General features: G+C 53.3%; 1 protein-coding gene across 1 annotated transcript in view; it reads left to right on the top strand.

Moving 5' to 3' along the window:
• The window catches only part of ZFPM1 (zinc finger protein, FOG family member 1), a 55081-nt gene that overhangs the window by 13156 nt on the left and 23078 nt on the right, over positions 1-18847 (top strand). The window contains exons 2-3 of the mRNA XM_060185028.1: positions 13998-14120; positions 16634-16759. Coding sequence (XP_060041011.1) covers positions 13998-14120; positions 16634-16759 — 249 coding nt within the window. The remainder of the gene's footprint in view (positions 1-13997; positions 14121-16633; positions 16760-18847) is intronic.

Raw genomic sequence — 18847 nt, 5'->3', positions numbered from 1 at the left:
TCATTTGTTTTCTTATTTGCATTTACTTCTTTTATTTATTTATTATTGGATAAGACAGAGAAATTGAGAGGAGAAGATAGAGAGGGAAAGAGACAGAGAGACACCTACAGCCCTGCGTCACCACTTGTGAATCTTTTCCCCTGCAGGTGGGGACCAGGGGCTTGAACCTGGGTGCTTGTGCACTGTAATGTGTATACTTAACTAGGTATGCCACTGCCTGGCCCCTTGCATTTACTTCTTTTTTAAAAAATTATAGTTTTTTTCATATTTATTTACTTTATTTTTGTTGCCCTTGTTTTTATTGTTGTTGTAGCTATTGTTGTTCTTGTCATCATTGTTGGATAGGACAGAGAGAAATGGAGAGTGGAGGGGAAGGCAGAGGGAAGGAGAGAAAGATAGACCTGCTTCACCACCTGTGAAGCAACTCCCCTGCAGATGGGGAGCCTGGGGCTTGAACTGGGATCCTTAGGTCGGTCCTTGCACTTTACACCACGTGCGCTTAACCCACTGCGCTACAGTCCAACTCCCGCATTTGCTTGTTAAAGCAACGCTTGAAAAATGAGATGATCCCAGATGTGCAGACCCACGTGTACTATCTGACAATTTTGGGTGGTGCTGGGATTCCCCAGTTACTATAACCCTAATCTTGTTGCTGGATGGGAATAGCTCCATTTCTGAAGCACTTGCTGAGCGCAGACCTTCCTGAGCTATCCTGTAGAGTCTCCCAACTCCCAGAAGAGCACCTCTTGACTTCCATTTCTCCTCAGAAGACTCAAGGTTCAGAGAGGTTGATAACTCACCCATCCATGGTACAAGCAGTAGAGACTCTGGCTCAGAACTGGGTCCAAGTGAGGGAAAATTCAGTGACACTGATCCATCCACTGGCGGTGGACAAGAGGTGCCTCCATTCTCTGATCGTCTCTAAGACTCATTTTATCTGCCTCCAGGAAGTAGACTGAGAGGGTTTCCTTCTGTCTTTTGGGTTTTTCTTGTATTTTGCTTAAGTCTTTAGGGGAGGGGGCAGGTATATAGCTGGGTGATTGGGGTTGAAGGCCTGCCCTTGGACAGCTGGCCTTGTCAGGTGACTTAATGTCCCTGGACTTCAGCTTTCTTACCATTCTGAAGGGCATAATTACAATTCTGTCCTCTCCTGACTTTGGGGAATCAAATGGGAGAAAAATGAGTGCAGGGAATCTAGACAGGGACTGAGGTTGCCGACCCTCATTTCTCCAGGACCAGAGAGACAAGAGAGAATGAAGGTCCAGCCCAACTCATCACTGAGAATTTCAGGAACCTCTCTATTGCAATCCTGATTCCGTATCTATATAACAAAGTTAAGGTGCTCAGATCTGTCCCCAAACAGGTCCTAGACTGAGAGGCAGTGACCAGCTCTGGGGTCTCTTCTGAGGCCTCTTGACCAGTCAGCTGTGCTTTGACCCCATGTACTTTCTAGCTGTGAGCCTCAAGGTAGAAGGGCTCAGGTTCACACTCTGGCCCTCTGGGCCTCCTGGTCTTCATCCATAAACAGGAGGGTCAGCATCTCCTAAAGACCTTTCCAGACCTGATGAGAGGATTTCACTTAAAGCCCCTAGCCCCCATCTGCAGGAGAAAACTTCATGCGCAGTGAAGCAGTATTGCAGGTGTCTCCCTTTCACTCTCCATTTCTATCTTTCCCTTCCCTCTCAATTTCTCAATTTCACTCTATTACCACCCCCCCCAAAAAAAAAAGAGATGGGATTCACTAGGATCTCCATCCCTTCCAATTGGGGCTCCTAGCAACTGCTGGTGTGGGATATAGGGGAGAAAGCCTGAGAAACGTTCCGGTGTGGGGGTAGGGTGTGTTCCACCTCACCCTACCCCACCCCCCCCCAACAAAAAAGAAAGAAAGAAAAGGGAACTCTGATAAAAACGGAGATAGCCAGTGGTAGAGGACTGGCTGTCTCCACTATCTATCTTCTGCTCCTCTGAGCCGCTCTGTTGTTCCCTTATCTCACCCCACCAAAATGCCAGGAACAAAGGCTCGTGCACAGAGGCACACTCAGACACACCCCTGCAAGCCCACCACCCCGAAACTCTGGAGCCACTAGATCTAAGGCAGAAGCTGAGGGTTTGGGTTCTCTTAAAATCATCATCATGATTTTTGCAAACAAAGCCAAAAACTTGCCCTTCCTGGAACAGAGCCCAGCCTTGGAGGGAAGAGGAAGCCAGGATTTGGGGAGAGGTCCAGCTGTGTTTACTATCCTGGTTGTGTGACCTTGGGACCCTATCTCCCCCCAACCCAAGCTGTTATGAGGGGAGTGGGGATAGTTGAGGCTGTAATAGAAAGGAAGAGCCTGCACTGTAACCTAGGTGTGCCCATGTTTACATCCCAGACTTGGGTATGGAAGAGATTGCACCCCAGAACTTGGTCAAGGTGCCTAGGCTCCCTTAGCTCTGTTCCCACCCCACCAGATTTGAAAGGCCCGCCCTCAAGGCCTGAGAATCAAGTCCCTAGCCTATGTGCTGGCAGCCAGTGGGACAGGCATGTAAATTAGCATGCTTGACATCCAGGAATTGGCTGGGTTCTATAGGGGTGAGGCCTTCCCCCTCCCCCTGAATGCAGGGACCTGCCCCCACCCTTCTGCCTGGGAACTGGGCCCAGTGTGGGCTCAGTGTGGGCAGGTTGGCTTCCTGCTCACCCTCAGAACCCAAACCCCACAGCCTGTATTTGGGGGCCAGGACCCAGGCATCCCAAGATCAACACTGACTTCCAGATGGGAACACCAACAGAAGTCAAAATTGAAGTAGGGACAGCTCAGGGCTAGCCAGTTCCCCTCATGTGGGCCGTCTCCAGACTCTGCATGCTATCCCTACCCCTGCTCCTAGGTACATGCCCCCTTCATGTCATTCTCACCCAGGACCTCACTCTACTGTGCTCCCTGCTCCTGGCCCATTTACTCATCCTCACCATGGACAGAGTAGGAGGGGTCTAGCTTGTTATCCTCTCTTCCAGAGCAGTTTTTGTGCCCTCCAACAAGAATTCCTCCCATTCCCTAGTTCTGTTTCCCCACCCACATGGTAATATCTGAGATAGTACACTCTCTGAAGGTTTCCTTTTCTATCTGTAGCTGTGGCCTATTCCAGAAATTTGGGGTCTTCTAGATTTCTTCTACTCTCAGACATCTGAGTGGAGATCCTGTCTGTTGAAAGTGTTCAGGAAGCTCTGGAAGGTTCTCTTGATATTTGAAGTCCCTTTGCACTCCCCCATATAGATCTTATGACAAATGAGGCCCAGGTAGACCCAGCAGACCCAGAGTCTGACCAGAGGCCCCACTAGTTCTGGTGACACCTCCAGGACTTTGTGACCTGAAAATGAGCCTCAGGCGTGGGTGTCTTAAAAAAAAAAAAAGTGTGAGTGGAAACTAGCAGAGGGGCAAGGGGGAGGGAACATTTGGGTTGAGATCTAAAAGGAGGAAAATAAGGGGGAGGCTTCCATCAGAGCCAGACTGTGACCTTGGCTGAGTCTCTCCCCACTCTGCCCCCCATAAAGTGGGGTATGGTGCCTCCTGGGGGTTGGGAGGCATGGGAGTCATTAGGACTCTAGTCTTGGGCAGCCTCACCTAAGAGACTGTCCTAGAATCTGCCTCAGGATCCCTCCATGAAAGCTACCATCCTACTGCGACAGCTCAGACCCCCTGCACCAGACAGGGTATATAGCAGGTGTTTGCTAAATACCTCTGCCAAAGGAGAGGAAAGCAAACCCAAGAAAATGAGAAAGTGTGGGCAGAGGTAGATAGCATAACGGTTATGCAAAGAAACTCATGCCTAAAGCTCCAAAGTCCCAGGTTCAGTCCCCTGCACCACCATAAACCAGAGCTGAGCAGTGCTCTGGTAAAAAAAAAATAATAATAATAAAATAAAAAATAAAATGAAAAAGTGTCATGTTTAGAGTGTTGAAGTATGGGCACTTGTTGGTGTTTGCAAGGGACAGTGAGGCCCTATTTCCCCAAGCCTTACTTCTTTGGGGACTGGCTGCCAAGCCGCCCATCTGCGTTTGTGGTTCTGTCCTGGGGACAGGGACAGGCAGATGTCCCTTCTGAATCCTCTGGCCTATTCATGTCTCCATTCTTCAACCTGAGCCCCACCTTTGACAAGGATCCCGAGACTACCCCACAACTCAGGGAGCCTCAGGTTGGCAGGGAATGAGTGAGAATAATACAAGAAAGAGAGGAACCCCACAGGAGGGAGGGTCAGCAGCAGTGTGGATTGGCGGTCACAGAAAGTGAGGTGACAGGGGTCAGGTGGTAGCACAGTGGGTTAAGCACATATGGTGTGAAGCATAAGGATCCCAGTTCGAGCCCCTGGCTCCCCACCTGCACGGGGGGTCGCTTCACAAGTGGTGAATCAGGTCCGCAGGTGCCTATCTTTCTCTCTCTCTCTATTTTCGCCTCCTCTCTCCATTTCTCTCTGTCCTATCTAACAATGACACCAATAACAACAACAGTAATAACTACAACAACAATAAAACAAGGGCAACGAAAGGGAAGGAAAGAAAAAAAAAAAAAAAAAAGGAAAGAAAGTGAGGTGACCATACTGATAACAGAGGCAGACAATATGGGTAAGAACATTCCTGGCAGGGGGAACAGCAGAGCCATGGGTATGAGGTGCACTGACTGTGGGAAGCAGATCAGCACTAGTCCCAGGCCTAACCTTCTGAAGCTTTGTCTGGGACCAGCCACTGATTTGGCCTTCTGGATGCACCATGGTGGACTGGCACTTCTGCCCTCTCCCTGCCACCAGCCCTGGCTCTGGCCTTCCTGGCCAGCACATAAGGCAGCTTGGTAGAGGGCAGGCATGGTACCACAGAGCACCCAGAATTGGAGTTTGTAGGGCATGGGTTAGGTTTATTGTGCTAAGATCAATATAATACTGACTTTGCCTCAGTAGTGATTTCAGGTGCTCAGCTCAGGAGCATCAAATGCACATGTACAATGTATCACCATCATCCTACTCTCCAGACTTTACCATCTTCCTAACAAAGGCTGTGCCCATGTACACTAACTACCCCTCTGTTCTCTTTTGCCTCTGATCTTGGGTCTTAACTCCCAGTGTTGAGCTGAGGACACAGGCAGATAATGTCCTCAGCCTGCCCTGGGGGAGTTGAGTGGTTCTCTCCTCTTCCATCTTCTGGACTTCTGACTCCTGCCCAGGGGGGATGAGGGACCTTCTGTGTCAAGAGGTTCCAACCTCAGGCCCTGAGGAGTTGCCCTCTCTCACCATGTGACTGGGAACCCCCTTCCATTTCCTCAGTGCCTCAGTTTTCCCATTTACCATCTATGAAATGGGGGCAGGGTAGCTTCGTTGCTTGGGACCTAGCTGCACCTAGCAGGGAAAGGCTAGCCCAGCAGTTCTGCGACTCTCTTTCTCCCCACACAGCACCCCAGGGCACTACAAAAACAGCCAGGATTGTGGCCACAAGTCTGGACACAGAAAGAAGCCTCCCAGGCTGGGTGTGAATCTGGAGCCCCAGGACAGGCAGTCTCACTGGCTGCTGGTGGTGGTGGGGTCTTAAAAGGTACTCCCTCCCCTTGGACTTCAGCTATAATGGACAATGGGACCAAAATGTGGCCCAGTCAGGGGGCAGAGGGGAGCCAGAGGGCTGGGTTCAGGATATGGAGGAACAGACTGACCCTTCCTGAAACCATCAGAAGACCTAGGGGGGCAGAATAGAGAAATCTGGAGCCAGACCCACCCACCACCTTCCTTCCACCCCTTTCCATCTGTCAGATGGCAGGACCCGTGCTGTCACACCCCAAGGCATGTCCTCTTCTGGGTAGCACTTTACCTCCTCATCTGATGCGGGCCCAGGCGACATTAGTCCATTAGTCCTGGCCCTGCTCCCATCTGTCAGCCTTATCGGCCCATCAGGAGAAAGACTCTGTCCCCTGCCTGGTCCAAGGTGCCCCTTTCATGGGCTCCTCCAAGGCCTCCTTCCTACTCTCCTCTCTGGGCCATGGCCTTGACCACCGCCTGCCCCACTCCATGGCATCTCCCTGCCACCTCCATGGCCACGTGGTCTGCCCCCCCACACACACACCCCATATTAGTAATTGGTTTCCCGCACAATCTCGTGTAATCTATCAGTTGCTATCAGGCCATCGAGGCGGGAGTGGCCGGGCGGGAGATGGCGCCAAGCTCGAGCAGCCGTGATGAATGTTGAGTAAGTGCAGGCCGCCGATAGGATGTGGACTTGGCAGGCCCTCAGCTCTGCTGAAACCAATCTCTCCCCTATCAGCCCGGCTGGGCTTTCTCAGGCCCCGGCCCTTTCTTCCCGCCTCCTCGCCCCCTTGCCTCCTCTTTCTCTGCCTCCTCTGCCCCTAGGGACTGGGGCGGGGGACAACCCCCTTGGCCTTGGCTTGAGAGGGGGCAAGCTGGGGCCAGGGGAGGAATCTGAGGGAGTCCACAGAGGTAGCACAGCCCAGAGGCTGCCTGGAGGCGGTGTCCAGCATAGCTGCAGTCTCCCTTGCAGCCCAGTGTCTGCATTCTTCTACTGAGCTTCCTGAATAAACCCCACTCAGGCTTAGTACCTCTCTGCCCCAAGCTCAATGCTTGGACTCACAGTCTCTCTCCCACTTTCAAAACTTTACACCAGCAGTTCTCTTTTCCCAGACCTCCTTCCCTTCACAATCACTCCTACTGCTATGTCCTCTGGGAAGCCCACCCCAACCCAGGGTGCCCCCCACCTGCTTTTAGATCTGTTCTCTCAAAATTGGCCAGAACGTAAGAGAGAAGTCACAGAGAACAGCCATGTCCTTGCCCTCTCTAAGTCCTTTCCTGTCCCTTCCCTATAGCAAGGCCCACTGCTCCGTGCCCATCAGAGACCAAGGCGGAAACAGGTCGCTGAGTTTGGGCCATATACCCAGAGCATAGTAATGTGAGCAGAAGGCCTACGGCCCACAATAGGCCACTCTGCCTCAGTTTCCCCCCTGTGCATGCCTGCTGGCTTCTTCACAGTCTCATGCAGAACTTCAGAAACTTGGGGGTATGCACATGAGCCAAGAGGACTTGGGCCCTTGAGAGAGGAGTCTAGGGTACCCGTTACTTTGTAGCCCTACTATGCCCCCACCATGGCTGAAGGGAGATGGACAGTTCTCATAGCTGCAGCAGACAGGCAGCCGTCACACAGTGAACTAAGGAGCAGACAGGGTATGACTGAGAGCCCAGATTGCCCTCTAGGGTGAACCGTAGTCTCTAGCCCCTACCCCCCCATTCTTTACCCCAGCTGAACTCTGAAAGGTTAGCTGGTCCCCTCCATCACATGGTCACTAGCAGTGAGCACCTCTTGTCAGCCTGACTGCTCCAGACCTCAAGTGGGGCCAGCATCAGTAAAATGGTCATTGATGACATCCTGGGAGTTGGGAGTGGGGAGGGGTGCTTGTCACTTGGAAACAAGATGGGGAGAACCATAGAGATCTGTGGGGGAACAGGGACAGCAGGTGCTGACGGGGATGTGGTTGCCACCACAGGGTGAGGGTCTGAGCAATCCTCTGAGAGGAGGGCCATGAGGCCTTCTAGCAGACAAAGGGAGGTAGGGTTCTGGGTGAATAGTTCAGCAAGTCATGGGTAATGGGGAGGAAGTGTAGACACTAGCTCCACAGTGCATGTGTTTTGTGCTGACAGCCCAAGGGAAGAGCCTGGAGGAAGAGGGCTTGTAGGGGAATTGGGGGGACAGCAGGGACTGTTAGCTATGGAACAGGTTCTGTTTTGTCCTAGGTGCTCAGGCCTCCCTCTTGGCCACCTGACAAGGAACTGGGTACTGTGCCTTCTGGAGCTAGGGGGAGACCTGCAGGAAGGGGAGGTCATTAGCATGGGGTGCCGTGGAATCTACAGTTTTGTTGTTTTGTTTTTGTTTTTTGTAGTTCTTGCCTGTATAGCCTCTGGGAAGAAGCAGGGGTGGGCTCCTACGGTGTGCTTTTTGAGGGTCACTGACCCCAAGGCTCGTTGGGTCTTCTTCAGTTTATTGTTTGTTTGTTTATTTGGAATGAACAAAAGAAGCCCCATTTACTGAATGCCTAGATGCCAAGTCCTGTGCTAGCCTTTCATTCATCTGCAGCAGCCTTGAGAGGCAGGACATCAGCATTTCTCAGCCCAGAGACATAGACCGAGGCTCCAAGAGGTGTAGGAGTTCATGCAGGGTTACACAGTTCATTAGAGCAAAGCTGGCAGGAGTCCTCAGACATCCCTCTGGCAGTCAGTCCCCCCACTCCCAAGCCAACACAGGCTGTCACACAGTGTCTATAGCTAAAACTCTGGCAGCCACGCATGGAGCCACCTCTAAGCCACTTCCCAGCCTATAAACAGCTGGTGTGAGGGAGATGTGACTCTTATGCCTCTCTGTCTTCAGCCTGTGTGCTTGGGGGAGGGGAGAGGGCACCTTTTGGGGACAACACGCCCCATCTCTCAGTGAGTGTGCTATTAAACGCTGGTAAACCACAGGGTGACTTATTGTCAGTGAATCACATCTCAGTGAACATCGTTACTTTGCTGAATGTGGCAGCAGGACAGAGCAGCTGTTGCTCCCTAGAGTCCTGGTCTTTGTTCCATTTCTGCATCTGCCTGAGAGATCCCTGCTGGCCCCCCCAAGCATGGATGTAATGCAGTGATGGTAGCTTACTATCTTACTTGAGACATTCCCCCAACATATATGCTGAGCCAGGAGATCGGGAGTATTGGGTTCAGCCCTTCAGAGTGAGTCCCAGGCCCCTAAGGCAAGGACTGAGACTTGAGCAGGAAAAGGTCTGGGGTCAGCAATCAACCAGGGATAGTGACTCCCATGTGCCATCTTGGGTGTGCTCCACTCTGGGTAGCACCATGCCCTTTGCTCACGTGCTCATGTGTTGGGATCCCAGTGGAGGTCCCAATACTACTCCATGCTGCCTGCTCCTACATGTCCAGATTATCTCCCCAACATCCTCTTTTGTGGTCACTCAGCTGTCAGTGGACACTGAGCCTGGGTTGATGAGAATTACTGGCAGCTGCCATGGGGCCTTCAAGGACCTCCCCACCCTGGCCTTTCAAGGACTCTAGAGATCCCTTCACTCTGCAACACTTCAGCAACACCTGGTCCTTACCAGCTCAGGTGTGGCCTTTCCCCACAGTGACTTGAACAGATGCCAAACCCCAGCCAATCAGAGGCTATATGAAGGCCCACCACACTGGAGTGAAGTGGGAGGTTTGTTCACCAAACCCTCAGTCATCCTTTCTTTCATTCACAACAGCCCTAAGAGGCTGAGCCTTTGCACCTGTGCCTCAGTTTCCCAATATATAGGGCTCTAACTGGCTTAGAGACCTCTGTGGCTGGGAGGCCCAGGGGATTGTCCTTCACTGGAAGCCATACTGCCCTCCTCTGGAGCTCAGGCTCTAGACCCATTTAGGTGCTGCCTAGGGCACTGCCCTGAATGGCTGGGTTCTGGTGATCCTGAACTCCTTCCCTCAGCCCCTCTGGGAGAGCGGGCTGGCACGATGCCTCCTGGCCCCACCATGGCCTGAGCCACTCACTGCCCTGCGGTGGGAAAGTCTGAATCTGTTGCTATTTTCTCTGTGTTATCAGGCCTTATCTGGCCACTGTGCCGCCCAGAGGCCAGGGTCTCTCCTGGCAGTGCCATGCCTCCACCTGCCCACCCATTGCCTAAGCCAGTGAGACACAGACCAGGCTTCAGATAGTCTGGGATGTGTGTGGAGGGGGAGAGGGGTCATTCTCCCAGCCACACTGCCCTTCCCACACCACCCCCAGCCTATCCCTCAGCCCTATTTACCTCACCCAGACAGGGCAGTGCAGCTCATCCCTAAGCCTTAGGAACTACAACAGTTGTGACCATTATCACAGGTCTGTGTTTAGCACCCACTGAACCCCAATCCCACTCCCTAAGACCTCGTCCTGAATCCTGACTCTGTGAGTCCCAGCCCTAGTCCCTTGGGCTCAGAGTCCCACCTCACCTCATTCCCATGAACTCCAAGCCCCCTCCCTGCCCCCTGACCCCAGCCCATGACCCGAGACGGCTACATGCCTATCACTACAAACTTTAGCATCTACTGTTCCCTTTCCCTGGATGCTTTTCCTTGAACCTACTCTTTCCAACTTTCTGGTCCTTGTGGGCTCCTCCAGGCAACCTCCCCTCCAAAACTGGTACCCCCACTCCTCCCTCAGAGCAGCAATTGAACCTGTGCTTTTCCCTTTTTTTTTTTTTTTTCCTGGACCATATATCTTGGTTATTGTGAGATCTCCAGTACCTGGAGCAGGGTCTTAGATGAGTGACCTCAGTGAGAGAATGAGTGTGTAGGTGAGGATGAGACTATGTGAATGTGTGAGTGAATGAACAAGTATGCAAGTGAGAGAGTGGTAAGAGAAAGACTATATGAATGAATTAATGAATGAATGAGTTATTGAGTGAGTGAGTGAGTGAGTGAGTGAGTGAGTGAACCATCTGGACCCTGGCCACCCTCTCAGAGCTGGGTATTGCTGGGGAGGAGCAGGGGAGAGAGCTTGTGTTCTTCCTGTCACTTGGAAATGACAGGGACCCTCCTAGAGAAGCCAGGCAAGGTCATGTCTCACAAGTAGTCACATGATGGGCTCAAGAAAAAATACCCCTACCAGGGTCCATGAGTCATGTGGGGCTCCCAAGATGTGGCCCTGGGTCTTCTGCATTTTCAGCAGTAGAGTCAGGGGATAGGCAGTCACTTCCATCCCACAGATAAAGTCTACAGGGGCTGCCCAAGGCCATGCAGCTGGAAGGATGCGGGGGCTTCACCCATGAGCCCCCATATGCACCCTGCTCACATGTTGGCCAGGGCAGCAGTCAAGGTTGTCTTACCTCCTCAGTGGACATCCCCTACTTCCTTGAGTCAGCCTCTCAAAAGCCACCCCACCCTCCACTCCATCTGTTTAGGAGAGAAGGGAATGTTGCAGGGCCCGAACTGGAAGGACATGGGGCCCTCCCCTGCATGCTGCCAGTCCCCAGTAATTCAGTTGAAAGCATGAAAAACGGAGTTGATGAAATTCCACTATCAGCGCCCAGCCAATATGCAAAATATCTCTCCCCCAATCAAATAGCTATTATGTTTTCATTTCCATTTCTGCGTCCGCCTTAATGAGCAGGAGACGCCTCAGCGCGTGGGCGTCTGCTCACCCTGATAACCAAGGGGCTCTGGGCGCTGGGGCTGACCGTGACCGCAGGGCCAACCCAGGACAAGTATGTGGCCTTGGGTGCTGGCCTTTCCACCCCACCAGGATATGGGTTGGTGTCATCCTCATCCAGATGATGTGCAGGACCAAGGCCAGGAGGAGGTAATCTGGGCCTGTCTCCAAAAAGTGGTGTGTTGTGGAAAGGTCTGTCTGAAGGGGACAGAAATCTTTCCTGTGCTGCCTGCTATCATTTCCTTGTCCAGCACACTGGACGAGTCAGTGCTTGCCATGCCTCAGTTTACTCATCTGCTAAGTGGAAAATGCCATTGTCATCAGGACCCTACCCCCTCCACTACCCTGCTTTCCACCACTTTTCCTCCATGCACCCCTTCCTACGTATGTTCCCTTCCCCACTGCTGGACTATGGATGGGAGAGGGGAGGTTAAAAACAAGCAGGACTGGTATACACGTGCAGCTTAATAGCACTACACACCACTTCCCAGGCCCTGCTAAGATGGGACCACTGGTGACACACGAGTCATGGGTTGGAGCACAGCTGGGTGATGGTCTGGAGGCACCAGAAGGGGTGGCATCCCTGCACCACTGCCCTGTTTGTGGCTCAGAGCAATCCGCCTGCTGGTTGGCAATTGTCTTCCGCATTATCAGAGCCTCTAATTGTGCTGGAACTGAATTAGCAGCATTAGAATAAATTGCCGGCTCATTGTCACGCTTTGTGCTGAACGGGTGCCTTTGTTCTCAGTTGGCCCGCCGCAGCTTGCTGGCCTCCCTGGGTGGCCGAGCTCCTTAGCCTGGCACCAGGTGGGGTTGCATGGGGGGTATCAGCTGTGTGCCCAGCTCTGCTGATCATGAAAGGGATGGGAGGTCACGCTCCTTCTCCAGTTCTGAGTAAGCATTTCAACATCTAAAAAGCCACTGGCCTGTGGGCTGGCCCAGCTGTGTGCCTGCTCAGGCTGAGTAGGTGACTGGCAGTGCCTGCCAGGGCTGACCCCTCGGCTCTTGCTTGTGAGGGAAGTCACAGTGGAGCAGCACCCCACCACCACCTGTCCCAGGGGCACGAGTTGGACCGGTCTGGGGTGTGCCTGAGTGGGCGATTGGCAGCATGCGAGGCTTAGCCTGAGGCTGACTCTGTGTGGTCTGGCCAAGGAGTGCTGAGCACTGCCCCCTGTAATTACAACTCTGTGGTGTCCTGGAAGGTGGGACTGAGCACAGTGAGAATCCAGAGAACTGAGGTTGGGAAAGCACCCTCCACCCCCTGCCTGGTATGCTTTATGGCTCTCCAGTCCCCCCAGGGTGGGACCCCTTCCTCAGAGTCAACCCTGACCTCTTACCCACTTCACTCAGCCTCTTCTGTCTTATTGTCATTCTCTCCTGTCCTCAGCCTCTGCCCATAGCTGTCAGCTGGAGGCAAGAGAGACCTCTGCCTTCTGGGAATGACTTCCACCTTATGACACTAGCGCACCCCTTACCCAGGGCAACTTCCACCTGCTGCTCCACTGAGGCTGTGGCTTTGTTTCTGAAAACCAGTCCGGCGCCCAGTCCCACACTGCCCCATCACAGTGCCATGTCTCTCCACCAGCCTCTGTGGCCACTGAAGTGCATGATTGTCCCTCCTGAACAGGCTCCCTTGAACTGGCCACTTAACTCTACCACCTGCCTACCCATCTCTTTCACCTGGGATAACCTAGCAGAGAACAGGGCAGACACCAGAAGAAGAATTCTGGGCTTTGGTGAGAAGCCTGAAATGGGCTCTGCTATGCATTCTGGGGAGAAGCTCTGGATATACAGTGGACATGGACATGTTTTCCCCAGTGAATCTCCATCTGTGCTTGCTTGCCTTTATAGGGACAGGCAGCACAGTCCTCAGTATGTGGTTACCCACTTCTTCAGGCCCAAGCAGCCTGTTGACACTTTTTGCCCCTGACTCTGGTCCATCCTTCTCATTCACTCCATCAGTATCTGTGACTTTTCTTAGTTCTTCCTTTCCCCAGTAGTATCCAGAGGCCCCAGATGCTGTGAGTTGAGCAACCTGGACCCAGCAGGACTGTGCCTCACAAGGAGCGGAGTGAGAGTCTTAAGTCAGGATCCCACACACCCAGGGCACAGGGACAATCAGAAAGGAAATTGAGGCAGGGACACCCCAGGGCCCAGGCTGAGGCAAGGCCCGAAGGAGCAGAGAGTGGGGCAGGATGAATAGGACACCTGTCCATCACTGGCCTCTTTGCCCACTGCACTGACCCTTTGTCTGCCTGGCCCACACTGAGCACTTCAGTGGGTTCAACCCCTGACCCTCAGGGTGCTCGGGGGTCAGACTTGACATATGCAAGTCCTGAGTTCTCCCTGGGTCCTCTGAGCACTTCCTGTGCTGCCTCAGGAGCTTCAGATCCCAGCACCTGAGTATGGAGGTTTGTAGGGGGAGGGGTTCCAGATTGGAGGAGGTGTCCCCTGTAGAGGGGCTAGACATAGATCATTATCTCAGGGGTTCTGGACACAGTGGAAGTTTGTATCTGTGGAATAGGGAAAGGGGCTTCTGCTCAGAGGAGAGGACACCATGACCCTAGTTCTGGGATCTTAGGGGAGAGGGACCATGACTCTTGTCCCATGTAGGTCAGCATGGACAGACTGGGGCTGGCAGGGGCAGGGGGTGCTCAGTGACCCAAACACATTAGAATTGCTGTTCAGGTTGGAGGGAGAAGTCTTGCGGCATCTGTGCTGATAGCTGAGCATTGGCTAAGTCCCCCTGTACCCCAACATATTGGCAGGAGGGTCAGGAGAGTCTCTGGGCTTCACCTTACCAGCCCTCCTTCTGTGACCACAGGTTCCCTTGGAGACATGGAGACCAGAGAAGAGGCCCAGCCAACCGACATCCACTCTCCTGAACAGGAGGCCACAACAGCTGAGGCCACAGGGGACACTGAGACCCTGAGCCCAGCCAGCTCAGGTGAGTGGGGTACCTCCACCCTGTCTCTCACCCTCCCCATGCTGCATGGAGCTAGGCCCTCTGTGGACTCAGGTTCACATCTGTGAAACAGGCACTGGGTTTGGTGGAGTGTGAGCTAACAGCCCATGAGGTCCAGGAGAGTCTCCCCCCACCCCAGGAAGGGATCTTAGGAGCTAGTGTAATGGGGGAAAAGGGATGGCTATCCTGTGCCTTAGACACAGTGGGTATGGGCTGCCAAGTGAGCTTAGTGAGTCCACGTCCTTTGTGACCTCAGTTTACCCACTAAGAAATGGGGTCAGTACATGGCTGCGAGGAGGCTCAGCTAGTACAGAGCACATGTTGCCATGTGTAAGGACCCGTGTTCAACCCTCTTGTCAGCACTTAAGACAGCCTGCATGTGCCTGTGGAGGGAAAGCTTCCTGAGTGGTGTAGCAGTGCTACAGTATCCCTCTTCTCTCTGTCTCTCTTTTTCTTTCTTTGTCTCTCACCCTCTATCTGAAAGAAAGTAAATGCCCACCGGAAGCAGTGGAATCTTGCAGTTACTGAGTCACAGAAATAATCCTGATGGCAGAGAAAAAAAAAAAAGGAAGGAAGGGAAAGAGAAAGATATGAAAAGATAGGAAGGAAGGGGGTCATGCAGTGGCACACCTGGTTAAGTGCACATAGTGTGAAGTTCAAGGACTACCACAAGGATCCTGGTCTGAGGCCCCAGCTCCCACCTGCAGGAGGGTCACTTCATGAGTGGTGAATCAGGTTTGCAGATGTCTATCTTTCTTTCTCCCTCTTTGTCTCCCCAGTTAGGAAGGAAAATAAAAGGGACTTGATCGGGGGGGGTGGGGGTGGGAGGGGAATATAAATAAATAAATAAATAAAGCTGTGACCAAGTTCCCTACATAGCCTGGAAGCCAGCAGCCTCTTGGGTCAGCAGGACCCCTGGCCTCAAGAGTAGGTCTCATAGGCAGAGACACCAGGGTGTGGGCATGTGGGCACCCTTACTCTTGTCTCTAGGAGAAGACCCAGGCTGGGGTGCAGGGAATGTCCTATCTCCCTTTCTACCTCCACTCTCTACTCCACCCCTGCTGGGTAGACCTCATTCCCTGGGCACTAGGACTACAGTCTGAAGCCCCTGCGCCTCACCTGCAAGGAGAAATCTTCTCAATCAGAGAAGCACACTGCAGGTGTGCCTCTGTCACCACCACTCCTCCCATATCCCCATTACCCTCTCAATTTCTTTTTTTCCTATCAAATAAACAAATATTAATAAAGATCTTCCTATATACAGGGAGGAGCCCCAGGCCAGCATGAAGACCAGGGGCTGCTGGAGGGTGGGAGGTAGGAGGCTGTGCTGGACAGAGAGCCAGGAAGACTTCAGTCCCCAATAGAGGGTCTTTCTTACTGGAACTCTGGCCCCTGGCATTTCCTCTCAGGATGATCAGTCCCAGGAACCCTCAGACCTGTCAGCTATGCCTCTGTCCAAGCATCAGCCACCCCACACCTTCAGGGTTCCCAGGAAAGCAGAGAGGAGCAGAAAGAAGCCCAAGCTAGGATGCCCCACTCTCAGCTCCCAGGGAACTAACTCACATGTCTGCTAGGCCTAACTCTGCTTAATTGTCCCTTCTGGTCAGGACTCCCCACCCCCTGGCCCTCTCCAGCCTCAGTCTCCACATCTTTAGCAGGTGGGAGCCCCTCTGGGGGCCTTATCTTCCCATCACTGTTCCTCAGAGGTGCACTTCTGGGGGCACCAGCTGCCAAAGGGCAAGTGGTTGTCGCTGGTGGACTCTGACCTGAGTGGCTTTCCCGGGGATCTGGGCCCCTTATCTGATCAGGGAGCTGGGGCTGCAAGGAGGTGGGGCCGGGAAGGAGCTGGAGAAAACAGCCGGGGTTGCACCTGGCAAAGGCGGAGATAGCCGATGTGTGCGATAAGACAAGCAATATCTGCCTCCCAGGCGGCCCACGCGGTGGCTGGAGCCCGGGTGCCAGCCCTGTTGATTTATAGCCAAAAATAATAGGACTTTTATACCGTGTGATTGATTTATTTGATGTTAATCATGGCCTTATCTTGGGTATTAATAATCCCTCGGGCCAGTGACGTCACCCAGCGGGGGGGCTTTTATGGGAGCTCATCGATTGGGGGCCACGCTGGTTATCAGGCCTGACCAGGAAGGCAAACATGCCCTTTGGGCTGGAATTGGGTGCAGGGCAGTAGAGGGGCCCTGGTGGCTGGTGGAGGAGCCCAGGAGCCGGGTGCACATGTGCCCAAAGGCCTAGGAGGCCGGGTGCACTGTAATTATTAATAGCAGCTGGAGTGTCCATTACACTAGTGGCAACTAGTGAGGAGGTGAGGAGCTCTGAAGGTCAGCAGAACACAGAGATGTAAATGCCTCTCCCCTGATTAGAGTCAGCCTAGGGGACAGTGATACCCAAAGCAGTTGCCCACCTGGGCCTCAGTTTTCCTCCAAACCATAGATTTGCTCTCAAGAGGTGGGGGCCTGATAATGTTTTTTGCTCCACAGATGCCAAGCCCCCGCCCCGGTCTCCCACACCCCCAGGAAGGCCCGAGGAGCTGGAGGAACAGGAGCTAGAGAAGCCACAGCTGGAGGAGGAGGAGGAAGAAGCCAGTGGGTCCTGGAACTGCCCAGGTAATAGCCTATGATGGGTTGCAACCCAACCTTCTGGGGACCTGGGACTTGCCTTCCCTGGTGTCTTGGCTGGCACAAGAGGGACCAAGGAAGTTATGAGCATCCCTTGACCAAAGTCCAGCTGGCCAGCTGTGCAGGAGGCTCAAAGCTAAACCCAGAATGCCAGGGATGACAGTGTTGTGATCAAGGTTCTAGAGGCAGTCAGAGTGGACTGAAAGAGCATCTGTGGGGTGGCACAGCAGGGCAGTTCTGGAGAGCCTAGTAGAACTGTGCAGGTGTGAAAGAGATGACCCACCCGGAGGGCAAAAGGCAGCCTCAAACCTCTGGTCCTGTGGTGGGGGGCATGTCTGAGGATAGCCTGGCACTCCTCACCACTCTTCACTGCTGGGATCTGGATCTGCTGGGTATGGCACATGGGTCTCCTCTGTACCAGGTTCTCCTGATTATGAGCACAGGAGAGGAAAATTATGAACTCCTGTGTTCTTTTTGTTGTCCTCATCAGGATAAACAGCTCAGGGGTCAGGGGTGGATAGTGGTAGATGGAGGCCAAAGCCTGCTGTGTCAGACACAGCTATGACTATGTGTGTGACATAAGGACACATGAACTTCACTGCCAACCAGGAAGAGGCACTTGGTGAGGCTTTAACCAGCTGAGATCAGAGGGAACTGCATTTCTTCTCTGGCAGACCACTCCCCACCCCACCCAAGATGCACAGGGTGTTAGAGATAGTTTTCCATAAGCTCAGTCCCAGAGATTGTTGCTGGGCCACTGCCCACAGGCCAGGGCATGGAGAAGAATTCATTGGTCTACTAGTGATATCTGTCTCTGGCCCTACAGTGACCATGGTAGTGCGTGTGCTTGGTGTTCAGCCAGTTCTCACATCAGGTGGTCCATCCGAGGCCTAGGGAGAAAGCTGGCCTGGTATCACAGCTGGTAACCTGACCATGGAGGTGTCAATTCTAGTCTCTCCTACTGGAGCAGAACAGGCAGTAGGTGCCCAGAACACAGCACTGCGATCCTTCAAGTAGACTCCCTTGGCTGCCCCCACCACCCTACCTCAGGCAGTGACAGGCAGGGGAGGCCTCTGGGAGCCCTCAAAAGATGCCAACAATGCATCTCTCCTACAAGGAGTACCTAGTGACGCCACATGTCCATTAGGGAGTCATGACAGCCCATGCCACAGACCCATGGAGTGGGTTCAGACTACTGGCTCCCAGGCAGCCTGCGCCAGCACAGCATTTGGTCTCTCTCCCTTGCTTTAGGTGGGGTAGAATTGCCTGGGACTTCACTTTTCAGGCTAGTGAGAGGAGAGTTCCTGCTGCAGACATAAATGAGGCTATAATCCTGAGTGCCTGAGGGACCCCAAATACCTGGGAACAGTGACTGAGCACCAGACCAGGGCAACAGTAGGGGATAAATCAGTGACAGGGACACAGGTAGGCTTTGCTGCAATCCATCTTCTTAGGGAAGAGACCAGGTACCGAGCCTGTTCACTGGTCACTGGTGAGAAGTGACAGAGCTGCTAGGGTGTCTACAGCTACCTGTTGCAGAGCCTAGGTGGCCAGAGTGTCCCTGTCTACAGAGTGCCCTTGTGCTAAACCTCCACTCTATATAGAAGGGCAGCTCTGTACAGGGAGCCTAACCCTGGGGTCGTGGTTTGGGTCTGGGAAAAACCAGCACTTCCTGTACTATTTGCATCCTGAGTTGGGCTCTCATGGCCACAGATAGGGATTTCTGTGCGGTGGACAACGATGGGTGATATGTAGCCACTGGCCAACCGCCGTGGTGGCTGCCCCCTATCAGACCCCCAACAGGCTGTACTTATCTCCCACCGGGAAGCCAGGAAGGCCCCACAACTCTTATCTCAGGGGCCGCCCATGCCAGCAATGATGGGGTGGCAGGGTGGTGGCCCTGAGGGTAGTGCCCAGCCTGGCCACTATGGGGGGTACAGTCAGGACTCACCACCTTGCCTCAGGTCTCATATCCCCTGTGTCCCTCTCCCTCTGCACCCGTCTACTTGCTGTCCAAACAACTCTGCCCTCTGCATCACTCCTTTTCCTCCCATCTGTCTGTATTTCACTGTTCTG

Source organism: Erinaceus europaeus, chromosome 2, assembly GCF_950295315.1.
Source record: "Erinaceus europaeus chromosome 2, mEriEur2.1, whole genome shotgun sequence".
NCBI classification, from domain to species: domain Eukaryota; kingdom Metazoa; phylum Chordata; class Mammalia; order Eulipotyphla; family Erinaceidae; genus Erinaceus; species Erinaceus europaeus.
The sequence above is the reverse complement of the archived record's forward strand: the minus strand, read 5'-3'. Positions and strand labels throughout refer to the sequence as shown.